Source organism: Pristis pectinata, chromosome 4 (assembly GCF_009764475.1).
Source record: "Pristis pectinata isolate sPriPec2 chromosome 4, sPriPec2.1.pri, whole genome shotgun sequence".
NCBI classification, from domain to species: Eukaryota; Metazoa; Chordata; class Chondrichthyes; order Rhinopristiformes; family Pristidae; genus Pristis; species Pristis pectinata.
In genome coordinates this window covers 31,316,037-31,333,962 of record NC_067408.1, presented here as the reverse complement: position 1 = coordinate 31,333,962, position 17,926 = coordinate 31,316,037, and the positions used below count along the sequence as shown (strand labels likewise).

The 17,926-nt window shown below is 38.1% G+C and overlaps 1 protein-coding gene across 1 annotated transcript in view; it reads right to left on the bottom strand.

Moving 5' to 3' along the window:
* LOC127569323 (pro-neuregulin-2, membrane-bound isoform-like) overlaps window positions 1–17,559 on the bottom strand; it is a 490,672-nt gene extending 473,113 nt beyond the window's left edge. Inside the window, 1 exon segment of the mRNA XM_052013852.1 lies at window positions 17,108–17,559. Coding sequence (XP_051869812.1) covers window positions 17,108–17,513 — 406 coding nt within the window. The 5' untranslated portion in view covers window positions 17,514–17,559.
* Window positions 17,560–17,926: the final 367 nt, after the last annotated feature.

Sequence of the window (17,926 nt, the reverse complement as noted above, 5' to 3'; positions counted from 1 at the left end):
TCCACACCCAGTGGTTCATGGCCACCACAGAATTCAGGCACACACTAACTGCTAGACTCAATCCTGAAAATTTAGATTTGTTCATTTCAAAACGCAATCTAAATAGGGCAATATTATTTGGAGGTAACTCTGGTTCAAAAGAATTGATTGAATCAGGCAATCTTGAGTACAATGAATCAAATTTCAATTGACCCTCTGCCACATGGCACTTATCAGCATATGAATTATATTGCAGATCCATCAGAATGTGATCAAAGGAGACACGTGAAAAGTATTCCATGATCGATTATACTAGTACAGTACAGTGCCAAGGAAACACTCAATGGAATGTCATGGGCTTGAGATTTATGGACCCTAAGGGGCACAGCATCACCACACTGGTTAACCTTACATTGAACATTCTGTAAGTAGAATGTCAGAACAATTCTGCAATATTCCTATTTCTTGACCAAGTAGCAAATACATTTTGGGGTAGATTTAACTTTTGGAAAACAACAGTCACCATCCATTCCTGCCTTTGGTCATTTGAGGCAGAGACCTAGGCTTTATCTCTGTATGCTATGTGCTTACCCCTGTGACAGCAAGTGACATAGGCCATTTGTGAGGGGATGTGGGATGTATTGGGACAAGCCAGCACCAGCAGTGGGCAAACAATACTTGAACAATGAAGGTGAGCAAAAATATGGTTTGGAAAAGGTTTTAAGGTCATTTCTGAAGCAGGCAGCAGCAACTTGCCCACGTTTCCCATCGAATTTAAAATCAGGGTCTGAAATATGCATAAATTAGATTCATCAGCAGAAATAGGGGAAACATTCATGCTGCACACTTAAATATTGAGGCCAGTGATTCAATGTTAATGGAGTGAGAAGTCAACTTATGACAATAATGCTTGTTCTTCTTGGTTAAAATGGACCTGAATTAGAGAGCGAGTCAGGAAGCCTTGGGATTCAGTAATAGCTTTCTTTTTTTAAAAAAATGGAGGGTCTCTACACTCTGGAGGGTTTCACAAACTGAAAGGTCAAAATTATGAATTTACTGTCTGTTGCTGTTTTTTGGGGGTCTGGGAAAATGGTAATTTTTGTACTGAAGATGAAAATTTTGGGCAATAACTCTGAATCCCAGTAGGAGCATACTAATCAATTGTATTCACCTAGGAACTGAATTAGGGCAACAGAAAGCTATTTCTTTTTGTCTAAAGACAAATGGTGTGATTAAAGGATTCCTCTGATAGAGAACATTACCATAAGAATACAACCATCAGAATTCACAACCACAACAGATCTTTCTGTTGCGTTAGACCACTGTTGCTTTTCTTATCTACCTTAAGGAGAAATTGGAACTCTACTCCCGAAAATCTTTAGTGCATCACCACTTTTGACACATAGCACAAGCAAACTTCCATTATATTAAGGTCTTCACCAATACTTAACATGTTTTGTTTCAAATGATTCTACAGCTGGGGCCAACCATTGCTCCAAAGCACCCTCTTTAATATAATGGACTCCTTCATAACTTTACAGCTCAGTATCAGGTCAGCTTTCAGTCTGTTCTTTAGAGAAAAGAGCCCCTCACTTTCAACTTTTCGGCAAGGATACCCATTTTAGTTCAGTACCCCAAAACACACCATTCATGATGCATTGCCACTCAGAACATAAGGATCTGTGAAATTTCTCTTCTTTAGTCTTTCCTTCAACAATCTATGGCTTTTAAAAATCACAATTTGGAATCACCCAACTTTATTTGTCTTTTGATCCCCAATGATAATAAGAATCCAGGTTACTTAACCAAGATTTGTCAATGAAGATACAATATTAACCACACATTTCCAGAGATAAACTTTGATTTTGGATTAAAGCAGACACAAAATTTAACACATTAAGTTAAAGTGTAGTATATCTTTAATTAACTCTAGCATAATCTTAGTCATTTAAACACAATTTAAACTACAATTAAAACAACTTCTTTTTGTAGATATGCAAATAATTGCTTCAGCCAATGTTCCTTTCAGCATGTAGATGAAATGAATGCAGTTTGAATTACTATTTAGTGTAGTATATCTCAGCATTTTACAGCCATCCAATAATATGAAACCTAATTCAGCATAAGCAATATATTAACATTTGTGCTGCCAACATCTTTAAATCCACAGTCTGGTCTAATACACACCAAAGATCTCATTAAAGTTCCACAGATTTGAATAAGTTCAACTGATCTTTAAACCATGGAACTGCCGGCCCACACCAAAAATCTGAACATTCTTACTATCGTAAATAATCAGAACCAAATTATTCTCCATTAAGCAGAACATTCATATTTCAGAAAAATACGGGTTTGACTACTTACACCATTAAATTGGTGGGATGGTGTGGAAAACAAGCAGCTGCATCTCCATACCAGGACCTTTGCCAGGACGGCATGTGGAAGCAGAACAATCATCTCATGAGGTGTTGACAGCGGTCTGGACAAAAGCTCTATGGTGACGATATGAACGAACGATGATATTGGAGAAGTTCAGTCTACAATTCTGTGTGCCATATTATGGAGTAGAATTAAATAAATTTTATGTTATATTTAGTTTCTGCAAAAAAATGCAACAAAAAAAAACATCAAAGCAGCATTCAGACAAAGTTGATTTTGGTAGGATTTTGTTCTTTTTTGCACAGACTTAGAAAATTAACAAAATACTTCTAAGGATCCAAAATTTCTAAAATTTCTGTTTTATTTTCATTGTCAATTTACTCAATGACCATCTGAAAAATCAGCAAATATGTAAGGGTTCATGGAGATATTTTGTGTGCTGATTTTTACGAGAATAAATACTACATAAACTACAAATACTACATTAAACTGCATAGTTATTGCTAACTTCCATCCACTTCTACATCTCTTTTGGAAATGTATTTGCATATGTAACTAAAATATTATGGTCAATATTGGTATTATCACTTGTACCGAGGTACAGTAAAAAACTTGTCTTGCATACCGTTCGTACAGATCAATTCATTACACAGTGCATTGAGGCTGTACAGGGTAAAAACAACAACAGAATACACAGAGTAAAGTGTCACAGCTACAGGGAAGTTGCATTGCAGGTAGACAATAAGGTGCAAGGTCAAACAAGGTAGATTGAGAGGTCAAGAGTCCATCTCATCGTATAAGGGAACCGTTCAATAGTCTTATCACCATTGGATAGAAGCTGTCCTTGAGCCTGGTGGTATGTGCCCTCAGGCTCCTGTATCTTCTGCCTGATGGGAGAGGAGAGAAGAGAGAATGACCTGGGTGGGTGGGGTCTTTGATTATGTTGACTGCTTCACCAAGGCAGCAAAAAGTATAGACAGCGTCCATGGAGGGGAGGCTGGTTTCCATGATACACTGGGCAGTGTCCACAACTCTCTGCAGTTTCTTGTGGTCCTGGGCAGAGCAGCTGCCATACAAAGCTGTGATGCATCCAGATAGGATGCTTTCCATGATGCATCGATAAAAGTTGGAGAGTGTCAGAGGGTTTATTATTAGGGTTTATTACTCCAAGTTAATATTTTTACTCTTACTTTAATCTGCACATAACCAGTATCGTTAAATCAGGTAACCAAAAGTATTATGAAACAATGCCACAATTAACTTAGTTTGCTTATCATCTCAATCAGAGTACAGTTGAAAAGACAGTTTAAACAAGACAATAGGAAGAGTACCCAAGACTTTATGGTTTCCAATTGATGCCTTTTTGCTTCAATTGATGTTTTTGGAGAAAATCTTGACAAGATACTTTCACAAACTTCTATCTTTATTGGGATGATTCAGACTACTGTAGCTGAGTGGAGGCACCTCTGAACCTTTGTCTATCACCACTGGGCTGTGTAGTGCAAATGGATTTCATAGCCTCTCACTTAGCTCTTAGAGTTAAAAAAACACCTGGCAGCCTCAGAGCCAGACCCAGAATGTAAGCAAATGTCTACCAGATGCAGATACACATTCTGACGAGAGGAATCTCCCCAGCCAATCATCTCCCAACTTACTACTATGGACCCTGGATAATGTCTAGAGCAAGTAAGATAATAAGGATTGGAATAGAGAGTACCATTCTTCCAAACAAGTCAAATAAATGACAACAGTGTAGACCAGAATCGGAGTTAACTGGAATAGGTTTAGGACCTTAGTGAAATATTTTGTTAAATCTTATTGTGTACAAAGAGTGATACGTACATCCAAGCTGACATTCACAAATCATAGTTAGACTTCCCTATTAAAGAGGCAAGCTCCAGAAATACCTGGGAATATCATCTTTATTAAACCATAATTGATGGGCCAGGCAAAAAATTCATAGAACAGAAATTATACTCACCCCTCAGTATTTAGAAAGAACACTCAATTACAATTTCTCTCTCTTATCAGACTCTAGCTGTATACCATGCTCCAGAGTCCAGCATCTGCAGCCTCTTGTGTCTCCAGAGCTGCGTACCTTGCTTGCTCTACTATTTCATTGCTATATAACCTTTGTAACATAAATAGGAAAATAATATTCAGATTCAAGAGGTAGCATTGCCTTTGCACAGTAACACAAGTTGCAATAATTATGTACATACTAACTGGGGCATACTGCAGAGTTACACCAGGCAACTGATATGAGTCTTTGAAATACCAATGGTCTTTTCCATGGGCTTCATTATATTTCTTGTGTGTTTCTGTCTGAGCATGCTGTTTTAGACCATACTCCAAGAGATGCCCTTTATCATAAATAATTCTCAGTCACCAGGCATGTCAAGTTGAACAGTTGCACATTAAAAAATTACATGGCCGTCATGTGTATTAATATGTGCGATAGGACAATTGTTATTACACACTAAATTGATTTTTAATGAATAAAAGCATTTTTGATTAATAAAATTGAAGAAGTTGCTGTATCAGGCAAGGAAGCCACATTTGTTCTATCAATTGATCCATGCACCTGTGAAAGCCTCGCCAATATACAGAATTAGATCAGTACACCTACATTGGAATAATTCATGGACCAGGCAGCAAAATGCAAGATTTGTTTTACTTCCTTTACACACTGAGGCAGTGCTCCCTGACCGAAAAACAAAAAGATTACCTGGAAGGACTCAGGAGCAAAATATTTCAAGACAGAGGTCACTTGCATTGCTGCAATGCAGTTCTAATGCAAATGACCAGCTAATACTCCTTCAACAGCAGACATTTGTCAAGACCCTTAAAGGAGAGGATGGACATGAAATACAGTCTTAAAAGATATTTATTGACATATGAATCCTAAGTTTGGGTCCCTTTCTAAGCAGTATAGAAAAATTTTTTAAAAATACAGAAGAAAGAAATATCTTCTGATCTTTGATTCATGAACATCCAATAAAACCACATCTACATTTCGCATTTGTTACACAACAGTAAAGGTACTCTAACTAACAAAGCAATACATTCATTGCAGAAAGTTACTTTGCTCAAAAGACCTGCCAATAAACAAAATGTTCCATGCAAATTAAAATATAAAATTGTCTCCGCAAATGGTGCATTCAACCCAGGAATAGTGTCCCAATTGTCAATTATAAAGGGGTTGTATTCTCAGAGGTTGGTTTTAAAGCAATAGGTAAGGGAAATTACTCAGGCATCCTAGTCCAGTACTGCAGGCAACAGAATAAGGTGGTGGCAATTTTGGTACAACTCTTTGCAATAGCATTGTCACAGTCAGTAGCATTTCATTTGTTTTAGTGTTTTAAGATAATGTTAAAATATAGAGTTTAAAATGAAAAATCCATATTTATTTATTTGTTCAGTGTCTTAATCAACTTTGGGAAACTGAGACAAGTAACAAAATCTGTCAACTTCAATTATACCATTACCTCCTTAACAGGACAAAAAGTTCTGATTCTGTCCTATGCCACGCTTTATGGCACAATCCACTTCATATGAAGGCTGGGAAATGGAACACATAGATGTTGTAGACACAAAAAAAGTGAGCATCACTGCAAATATTTATTAAACACTGATGAATGAAATAGTCCAGCTATGAGGATTCAATCTCTGAGTGAAAGTCCCAAAATAAAATTATATTTAGAAATCAGCAGCATAAAATAACAATTGATAAGTACTTTTCTGGTGTATTTGTGCATGATCACTGTTAGGAATAGCAAACTGTAATGTGGATTAGTTTCATGTGAACACTCAAGAATACTGTTCTCTTCCTGGATATCAGACAACTAAGTGCATTAAGGTGACGTGAAAATGATTAAAATTGTGAAAAAGCAACCTCTAACCATGCAAGGCTGAAGGTTCAGGTATTATTCTTTAGTAACTTATTTTTAAATACAATGAATAATGCCTTTAGTGACTTGGCTACATCACTGAGTGAAGGACATGCTCAAATTTGGTGCTGCCAATGCTTTATGCCTCACTGATAGTAATCTCTTTCCATTTATCATAGTGCCTCAGCTTACCTGATTTTTTTTAAACCAGTCAGTCACTCATTGACCACCAATATTTATATACACAGAAGCATAATAGCAGCATTCTGTATTTCTTAGGGATCACATTGCTTTTAACTATGTACAGCCACATCAGAGTAGTTTCTTCTCATTAGTTAGGCCTGGTGTATTGATTGTAATCATTTTTATTCATTAAAATTTATTGAATTACTTTAAATTTGGTTTGAGTAGATAAATGATATACCTCCATTTATAATGAGCAAAAGACCATAATATTCTCATTAGCACTCCATAATTTTTATTTATTCATTCAAGGGATGTGGGCTTCAAAGGTTGAGCCACCATTTAGTTGCCCATCTCTAACTGCCCGAGAAGGTGATGGTGAGCTGTCTTCTTAAATTGCTGCAGTCCCTCAGGTGTGGGTATACCTACCACGCTGTTAGGGAGAGACTTCCTGGATGTTGACCCAGTGACAGTGAAGGAGCAGCAATATATTTCCAAGTCAGGATGGTGTGTTGCTTGGAGGGCAACTTCCAAGCAGTGGTGTTCCCATGCATTTGCTGCCCTTATCCTTCCAGGTGGTAGAGGTCATGGGTTTGGAAAGTGCTATCTAAGGAGATTTGGTGAGTTGCTGCAGTGCATCCAGTAGATGGTACTAACTGCTGCTAATGTGTGTAATGGTGACGTGAACAAATGGTTGGAGATGGGGCACCAATCAAACGGGCTGCTATGTCCTGTATGATGTCAAGCTTCTTTAGTGCTGTTGAAGTTGCACTCATCCAGGCAAGTGGAGAGTATTCCATCACTTTTCTGACTTGAGCCTTGCAGATGGCAAACAGGCTTTGGGGAGTTGGGAGGCGAGTTATTCACCGCAGTATTTCCAGCTTCTGACCTGCTCCTGTAGCCATGTTGTTTATATGGCTAATCCAGTTCAATTTCTCGTCAATGGGAACCCCCAGGATGTCGATAGTGGGAGATTCAGTGATGGTAATACCATTGAATGTCAGGTGGTGATAGCTGGATTTTCTGTTGTCAGATACTGTCATTGCCTGGCACTTGTATGACACGAATGTTGCTTGCCACCTCTCAGCCCAGGCCTGGATATCATTCAGGTCTTGCTACCTTTGGTTGTGGACTGCTTTATTATCTGAATCATCGTAAATGGTGCTGAACATTGTGTAATTATCAGCAAACATTCTTACTTCTGACCTTACAACTGAAGGAAGGTCATTGATGCAGCAGCTGAAGATGGTTGGGCCTAAGACACTACACTGAGGAATTCCTGCAGAGATGTTCTGTGGCTGAGATGATCGACTCCCAACCACCACAACCACCTTCCTTTGTGCCAAGTACGACTCGAACCAGCAGAGGGTTTCCTCCCCCTCCGATTCCCATTGACTCCTGTTTAGCCAGGGGTCCTTGATACCATACCCCATCAAGTGCTGCCTTGATGTCAAGGGCAGTTACTCTCACCACCTCTGGGGTTTAGCTCTTTTGTCCATATTTAGACCAAGGCTGTAATGATGTCAGGAGCTGAGTGACTTTGGCAGAACCCAAACTGAGCCTCTGTGAGCAGGTTGTTGCAAAGCACCATCGATGGTCCCTTACATCACTTCGCTAATGATTGAGGATAGACTAATGGGGTGGTAATTGGCCAACTTGGATTTGTCCTGCTTCTTGTGGACAGGACATAACTGGGTAATTTTCTGCATTGTTGGGTGCCAGTATTGTAGCTGTACTGGAACAGCTTGGCCAAGCAGGCAGCAATTGCTAAGTAATGGGCCATAGCCTTTGTTGTGTCCAATGATATTAGCCATTTCTTGATATGACATGGAGTGAATCAAATTGGCTGAAGACTGGCATCCATCACGCTGGGGACCATTGGAGGAGGCCGAGATGGATCATACACTCAGTATTTCTGGCTGAATATTCTTGTAAATGCTTCAGCTTTCTCTTTTGTACTGATGTGCTGGGCTCCCCCATTGATGAGAATGGGAACATTTGTGGAGCCTGCCACTCCAGTGAGTTGTTTAATCGTCCACTATTCGCGAATGGATGTGGCAGAACTTCAGAGCTTAGATCTGATCCATTGGTTGTGGGATTGCTTGGCTCTGTCTATTGAATGGTTTTTATGTTGTTTGGCATGAAGAAGTTCTGTCTTACGGCTTCACCAGGTTGATTGCTCATTCTGAGATATGCCTGGCTCTGCTCCTGGCACATCCTCCTGCAATCTTCATTGAACCAGGGTTGATCCCTTAGTTCAATGACAATGGTAGGGTGGGGGATTTGCCAGGCCATCAGGATGCAGATTGTGGTAGAGTACAATTCTGCTGCTGCTGCTGCTGATGGCCCATAGCACTTCATGGATGCCCAGTTCTGAGCTGCTAGATCAGTTTGAAGTCTGCCCCATTCAGCATGGTGTAGTGCCACACAACATGATGAAGTGTACTTGTGAAGACAGGATTTCATCTCCACAAGGACTATGCGGTTGTCGCTCCTACCAATACAGTCGTCGCTCCTACCAATACAGTCATGGACAGATGCATCTGCAACAGATAGATTAGTGAGGACAAGATCAAGAAGACTTTTCCCTCTTGTGGTTCCCTCATCACAGGCCACAGACCCAATCTAGCAGCAATGCCCTTTAGCGCTCAGCCAGCTTGAACAGTAGTGATGTTGCCGAGCCACTCTTGGTTATGAACTTTGAAGTCCAGCACCCAGAGTACATTCTGCACCTTTGCCACTCTCAGTGCTTCCTCCAAGTGGTGTTCTACATGGGGTAGTATTGATTCCTCAACTGAAGGGAGTCGGTAGGTAGCAATCAGCAGAAGGTTTCCTTGCCCAACTTTAGCCTGATGCCATGAGATTTCATGGGATCCAGAGTCAATGTTGGGGAGTCCCAGGTAAGTTCCCTCCCGACTGTATACCACTGTGCCACCCCCTCGGCTGGGTTTGTCTGGCCTTTGGGACAGGACATATCCAGGGATGGAGATGGTGCTGTCTGGCACTTTGACTGTAACATATGATTCTGTGAGTATAACGACATCAGCATCTTGCTTGACTCATCTTTGAGACAGCTCTCGCAATTTTGGCACAAGCCCACAGATGTTGGTAAGGAGGACTTTACAGGGCAGTTTTTGCTTTTGTCGTTTCTGATACCTAGGTCAATTCTAGGTGATTGTCCAGTTTCATTTCTTTGTGACTACTTAGTGGTTTAATTACAACTGAATGGCTTGCTAGGCCATTTCAGAGGGCAGTTCAGAGTAAACCACATCGCTGTGCATCTAGAGTCACACGGAAGCCAGACCAAGTAAGGTTGACAAATTTCTTCCCCTCCAGGCCCTGGGTGTCAAGAATACTAATCTTGTGATATTACTACTGTGCCATTGCCTCAGCATTGATTATAATATTCCATAATTATAGTGTTCTTAAGAGAATGAACATTGTCACACCAGACAATTCATTAGCAAACAGAGCTACCTGGTCAGAGAATCCTATATAGTAAAAAGGGAAAAAAAGTTGATTATTTGAATTATGTTAGTTTATATTTCAAAGATGTGTGCATATTTCTACAAAGGAAAATCTAAATGGACCATATTCTTGGACTAGGAATTATAATTTTATCCTCTGCCACAGACTTTTTAAGCATTTTTTAGCAAGATACTCTTTATCATTGTAATTTTCTAATAATTGCAATTAACACTACAATAATTCAGGCCAAAACCCCTCTAAGAAGAGCAAAAATGTTTTTTTTTTAACCTTTGGAATGTCCCATAATATGGAGATGTGGGAAAAATAATGGGTCGGTTTTCCATACCGCTTTAAGCTTGATGTAGCACATGGCCCCAGGGATATCTCCAGTTCTAGTTTTGGTTTGTCTTTCAAGAGAAAGTTATGCATTCCATTTTGGGTTACCTACTTTCCTGCCTCCACATGTTGCACAGTGGATATTGAAAATCAACAGAAAAAGCATTTATCACCATTTTCATGAAACAAGAAAATCCTGTTATTCTAAAATTAAATTCAAAAGCCGTCTGCTGTTCCATTCAATATCTTTATTGTTCTATTTGAATTGCTGTTTCCAATTTATAGCTTTAGAAATATATAGGTGACCCTGAGCCAGTATAAGCATAGAGTTGCGAATCAATTACTCAGAACCCTGCCTCCCATAGTGCATAGCTTCTAGTCAGAAGACATTCATGATATTTTATCCCCTTCAGGAAATACCTATGCACTGTTTTTATTAGGAAGATCTTTTAAGAAATTGCGTGTGACATTGTCAATAAGATATTGCATTTTCTTTATTAACTAAATGAGAAGATTAACTTTTCTGCCAGTGACAATGTACTATTACCCACACCAGCACGAAATAAGATTTCACTGCCCAGAGGCAGTGTCAATTTTAGTAATTTCAAATGGAATTGCATTGATATCTGTTTGCTCAAAAGTCAGTTATAGACTTCACAAACTCAAACCAGTAAAAACATTAGAGAAAGCCATGAAAATGAAATTGTATTATGTTGCTTTGCTGCTCGTACAAGTCTAAAATATGCCAGTTATTCAGTATACACCGAGAAAAATGGTTAAAACTTCAAGAACAAAAGTTTGCTTGCACTAACCATGAAAGCACATTCTGCATTCCATATAGAATACGGTATTTCTATTGCTTAGAAATACATCCCCAGTCAGTACTGTTAAACATACTACACATGCTACTCCTAAAATTCAGTTCAATTTAATTCAGTATGCATTATGCATGAAGTCAATGGAATTGAATTTCAAATGCAGCATACAACATGCCATTACTACCATATTGAGTATTTAGAACTACAAATGAAGACGAATTTCTATGCATTTAAGATTTATCTTTACCCACACAGTAGAACTTCATGAATGCTTCACCTGTGTTACCACATTTCATCACAACTCTTGAAAAGATAAATGCTCCGCGAGCACAGGCAGTATGCACGACTCTCTGATCTAATAGCTTGACCATCCACAACACACACATTTTCATTTTCCAGAAATTTCCCTCCATACATTTACTGTTTGGTACATTTGACCCCAGCCTCAATTTTAATTGGAAACTTTGCTCTGATTTGCTATCTGTACAATCAGCCAACACTGCAAAACACAAGATATATCACTTCACAATGTCATGTGATACATAACCACATCCTTGTGACAAACTTAAATTCTTAGAGAAATACTTTCAAGCTAGAGTGATCAACATATTAAACTAAAAATAAAAAAAATAAAAATCTATTCCTTAAAATTGAGCATTAACACTGGCAATATTGCTCAATGGTGAAAATATCAATTTCTGTGCCTCTAATTTTAGAAAACATCCACACTTTCCAGTATGAAGCTCTTGTACCATAATCAAAGTTATCCACAGTTGCCCAAGTTTTAGTAAGTCAGGCGCAAAACAAAGAGCCTTTAAATCTAAATCTAGCTAATGCCAGTAGCCATATCCAGAAGTAATCACTTACCTTGATACTTAAGCTCAATTTTAATTTTTTTTCCAGATATAATTCACTCAAAATGATACCATAGGGTTCCTTACCAATTAATCCAAAATTTTGTCTCATTCATTTTAATATTCTGTGCATATTAAAAGAACAGGCACTATCAAAAATGAGGAATAGTGCCATCTATTCATAACAGACATAATTCCTTTATCTGAAAGGAAAGATGACTAAGTCCATAGACTATTGCCCATCAAGGTCAATGCCATGAAAAATAATGGAATCTTTATTCAAAACAAAATACCTAGTGGATAAAAGTACAAGTGTAGATGACAACCATTTCATAACAGTCTCTCTTTTAAAGAACTAAAACAGTTAGCAAGGTTAAGAATGTAGATGGTATGTTAGATTTGTGCATTTTCAAAAAGCTTTTGATTCAGTATTTTGTAGTGCACTCATGAATCAAGGACAGAGCATGGTAAGTTAAGGCATCTGGACAATAAATAGTGAATCCCTGATACAAATGGATGGTGGAATAGACATAGTCTCAGAAGGATCAGTGCCAGGGATCACTGTTGTTTGATACCTGCATGACTCACATCCTGACATCTATCTCAAAACATATGGATGACAATAATTTAGGGATCATGTTTTATATAAAGAAATGTTAAGACAACATATAAAGGCATAAACTTGCAGAATGGCCAAGTCATTGGCAAATTAGTTCCAATGTAGCCTAGCATGAAGCAGCACATTTTGGTAGGAAAAGTAAGCTGGCCACATCTTCCTTGGGAACTAAGAGTCCGAGTAGGATAAAGGGGAAAAAGGATCTTCAAGTTCATATAGACAAATCACTATAAACAAACAAATTAGTTCACTTCTATTCAAATATAATAAATAACATATTAAACTTGTATTGAACCTTGATTAGAGCATACTTGGAGTACTCTGTATAGTTCTGCTCTCCACATGTGTATGATGGTATTGGTGAAGGCTTAAAAAAGATCTGCAAGTATGGAGGTTATACCCAATCAAAGAGTGAACAAAATTGTACTCTTTTCCACGCAAGAGTAAAAATATCTTCTTCAACAGTCCCTCAGCATCAAGGATGACTTACTTGCACTCATTTTGTTTTGGGCTTGGAGGTGACTAATGAGACCAATGTTGGAATGTTAAGGCAGGTGTGGCTGAAAGGGTTGGTGGCTGGTGAGGTGATCTGGTCTTCCTGATGCTTATGTAGGTCATCTGTGTCCTCCTATGGCCTTGAGATTATCAATCAAATCCCAAATACTCCTTCTCCACTTTGCATTGTCATGGGCCAGAGATTCGCAATAGGGATGTTACATTTCTTCAAGGTGGCTTTCAGCACATCCTTGAATCTTTTCCTCTGTCCACATAGTAATCTCTTCCCATTACAGAACTTGGAATAGACTGTCACATGGGAAGTCTGTAAGATTACAAACGAGTAAATTTAGGAAAGATGCTGCTACGTGTGGAAGAGACAAACTATGGGCCGTGAATATAAAAATGCCACTAAAAAAACCTAACAAGGAATATAGCAGCAACTCTTTAACGAATTTTCTCTTTCTCAAGTCCTGGACCTGAAACGTTAAATGTTTCTCTTTTCACAGATGCTGCCTGATCTGCTGAGTTGTTCCAGCATGTTCCATTTTTATTTCAAATTTCCAGCATTTTTCTCTAACCAGAGAGTGGCTTGAACATAGCACTTGCTACCACATGAATTACTTGAGACAAATAACATACTTGAAGGAAAGAAGAGAAACAAAGAGAAGAATAGTATTGGTAGGCTTAAATGAAATAGATGGAAAAGAGCATTGCATCATGTCTAAACAAAGACCAACTGAATTGAACAGCCCGTTTCTGTTCATTTCATTCTGTGCAATTCAATGTAAAATCAAGGACAACCAGGCAAAGAGGTAGAAAAGCACAGTAACATCTACAGCCCATTGTTTTTGCCTGACACTGAAAATTACTTCCAAGCTAAAATGTTCGTGAAACAGAACTCACATATGAAATTAAGCAGAAATTATAATCTATCCAAAATAAATAAATAGATTGGACAACTGAATAACCTGAAAGACTGACAAGTAGTGATTGTAAATTTTAAATGGAATGTAACCCAGTTATTAATTCAATTGGCCAAGACTATCTTAACAGAAAATATTTTATATTTTTGCAAAATATTAAAAGTACATTCTTTTAGGGGTAATGCATCTGATTTAATTTGAAAACTTAATCAAAACAACTTTAAATGGCTTCTTATAGTGTCAGTATCACAAGTGGATGTGTTGAAAATAAAATTAAAACATTGAAGAACTATGTGAATTGAATAATGAAGATTTCAGATATTACCACAAAAAAGCTTGCAGTGGATGGGAGGCATGATGGAAGATTAGGAATACATTTCACATCTGTCAATTTTATTGCATTTTTATGATGCAAGTGGCATTTGCTGATATTGGGTGGAAGAGTAGCAAACATATTATCACGTTTGAGGAACATCCAAGATCTATAAGGATACTAATAAGCAATGTGATATATGAAGATTATTAGCCACAGTTTAACACTAACCAACTGACTGAACAACTTTATTTTTGACAATTTGATAGTACTGACTTAACCTCTGCAGTAGAAAGCAAGTGTAGTTAATGGAATTTTATATGACATGTTTCTGCCTTTTTCAGATCCTCCAAATGATGCACCAATATTTTGTTCCAAAAAAAAAGTTATTTGAAGATTGCAACATTTATACTTGTCCAAGGACAGTAATCTGTTAGCAGAATAAATGTTAAATTCTGATGCTGATTTCTTCATACAGGTAGTGCAGAATATATACTGCTGAATAGTTAAACAATCAATACAGTTCAGAAATAATTCTAACAGCAGCAGCTTAAGGAGGGTTGCTAACTGACACAGGGTGAAGATCCTTTCATTTTAAAGGACAGCACCCAATACTAATTTAGCTTGCTTGCACAATCTTCAAAATCTACTTCAAAAAGATATAATCATCTATCATAAATACTTTCAAAATTAGAAAGCTGTGAGTACCAGTTATTTTCCAGCCCCAACCACATCACCTCAAGGATTTGAGATATTTTGCAAGTACAACACATAATTTTTGTCATGTAACTGTGACAGATAAAATGATAATTAAAGGATCTTAAAAGTTAAACTGATTCTTATAGTGGTTTGCATTAAGAGGTGATTACAATTTTTTTCTTTCCCACGGGGAAATGCAAAGACTAAAGGAAGATAAGGGTGGATAAATATTTTCAAATCAAGTGACAAAACTAATTCATATAGCTTTCAGTCAACAGATACATATCCCAAAGTTAAATTTATATTGTTAATTATTAAATATCTCATTTTGGAAACCTTGGTTTAATCATTATGATGCATATGCATGCCTTACTTTCTAATAGAATGATTAATGATTATTTGGAGTTCAGAATAAAGACATACATGGACTTACTGCTTGTCACGATGAACCTCTCTCCTCTTAAGCTGAACGAATGGTCTATCCACGTAGAACTTTTTCTTTATAGTGTATAGTCATTTGCTACCATTAACAGCATGTACAAAGATAAGCAATGGAAATTTGACTCCATGTCAACTATAAAACCTTGCACAACATATAAATTTTAGTGTAATAAAGAAAAACATCTTTAGTTGAACAATGTAGATGGACATGGTCAATACAGCCAAATACCAAATACTTCATGTTTATCAGTTGAGCACAACCAGAAACCAGAACTGTCACCCACCACCAGCAAATAGTCTGCAACAACCAAGGAAGTACAGTGTGCATTAAGGGAAATATTTACTATTCTGTGTTTTAAAGTCATGTTTAAGCTGTTTCAAAAATAAAAATCTGCATGATGAGAGTGAACCAAGTAGTTAAATGATAAACTTGAATGTTGCATTAGAAAGATTAAATACAAAAAGGGTGCAGAAGCATTGAGGTGTTATGGTTAGACATCCTAAAGCCTTCAGCTATTATGTATCATTACTCATTTATACCCATAAAAATGGGTCACTTATACAAGATGATAGGATTCAGAGAAAATTAATATGGTTCATGACACTAGAAAGTAAAGCTTCTTCTAAGGGTATTAATTCCATTCACAGTGCGCCATGGGTACACCAAATAATATAGACAATGAAATGCAGTGATTGGCTTGCAAAGGCAATCTTAGAGACAGCCATTTAGGTCAATCTAAATATCTCTACTCCATTTTGTTACTTTTTAAGTCACTGGGATTTTGTCACAGAACATAACTTAAAAGGATATTTTGAACAATGTTACAAAAAGCTACATAAACGTAATACAAGCTTCAGTGTTCGTAGAACCAATAGAAGGTATGTTCATAAAAGAGCCTATTAAAAATGTAAGACTCCCATCTATTTAGTTTAATTAAACTGTCCTGTATACGTTCTTAAAGTGTAACAGAATGCAACAAAATATCCCTGAAATTCCTGCATCTTCATAAGGACCGCACTAAACAAAATCCATAAAGGAGAACTGCACCAGGTTTTTTTTTCCCGCCCTTGTCCAATAGCTGGTGGTTGTTTTTCCCAGCACCAATTGCTAATTTAATCCGGACGCTGATGTGCTACACTGTGAAATGCTCACGGTCTAGTTAGCGCTCTTGAGCCACCCACCTGCATAATGATAAACAATGGATACAAACACCGACCAGATGCAGTGTCCTATTAAGCTCATTCAAAAGCCTTGCAGTGTGCAGCTGAATAGCGTTCTTCCTCCAAGATATCATAAAACGTACAATTCAAAACTTAACAAGTGTTTCATTTTAAACGTTAAACCACCATTTCTTGATACTTTTCAAAACAGCGATTCACACGAAGTCATTGCAACGGAAAGCAGTTCTTAAGAAATTAAAAAGGCAAGAGTCAAGATACACAAGAGAAATTGTGGTAAAGTTTTCATATAGTCATTACATCAATACAACATCAACACGCTAAAATTATGACGAAACCGCCCCACCAACACAGAGCTCCCTATTACATCTCCTCAGTTCATTCTATCATCAATGAAAAAGAGAACGATTTCACTTGCGCTGAAGGTTGACTCAACCTGGAACCACTTTATATGCAATTAAAACAGTCCTGGTGCGAAGTAAAATTAATTTCCATACGCATCACCAAAATATATGAGGGAAAAAAACTTACCGCAGTCCTCACACAAGATCCTCCCAACATCTTTCTTAAGGTTCTTTCTGCCAGTGTCTAGTGGAGCAAATGATGTCTTGAATACTAACGGCTCATCTGTTGGGTCCATGAAAAAGATATATTTCTGGTTCTTCTTTACTTTGATGCATGGTGCTTCTGATCCGAAATCCCCGATTGTGATAAGCTGATCCTTTTCGAGTCCCCCGCTATTGACTGGCCACACGTCCAACACTTTGACATTAACACTGTAGGGCTCGGTGGCATTATTTGGGACAGATTGCACCTTGCCTTCGATCACCACCGCTGAACGGTAGGCTTGGTCCTGCAAAGAATTTAAGCTCGGGGAATAGCAGGCAAACGACACCCCGACGACTAGCATGGCAAAATGGACAGCACCAAGCCTCATCGTTGAAATGCACGCCCGCGCTCGGCTGCAGTGAGGGGAAGCGTTGCTGAGTTGGGAGGCAGAGTTGTGACAAAGTGGACTGCAAATCGCCTCGAGTTGCACGGCTGAGCAAGAGACCTTGCGTAAGTGTCCATGGCATTTGGATGTTTGCATAGGGAAACACCGCTCGGAACCGGAAACGGCGTAATACTGTACTGCTGCTTAAACCTGTCACTGCAACCACTGGCAAATATCATCAAAATCCACTTTTATTATTAATCGAACACAATGCACTTACCGTCATTCGTTAAGAACAGCGGTTCCTTCGCAATGTTTGCCATGCAGCCGGCGCAGTCTCTGGATCCCGCTGAGATCCCAAACACCTACCACATCGCCTTATGATTTCCAGTTCTATTAAGTTCAAATGATGCTAA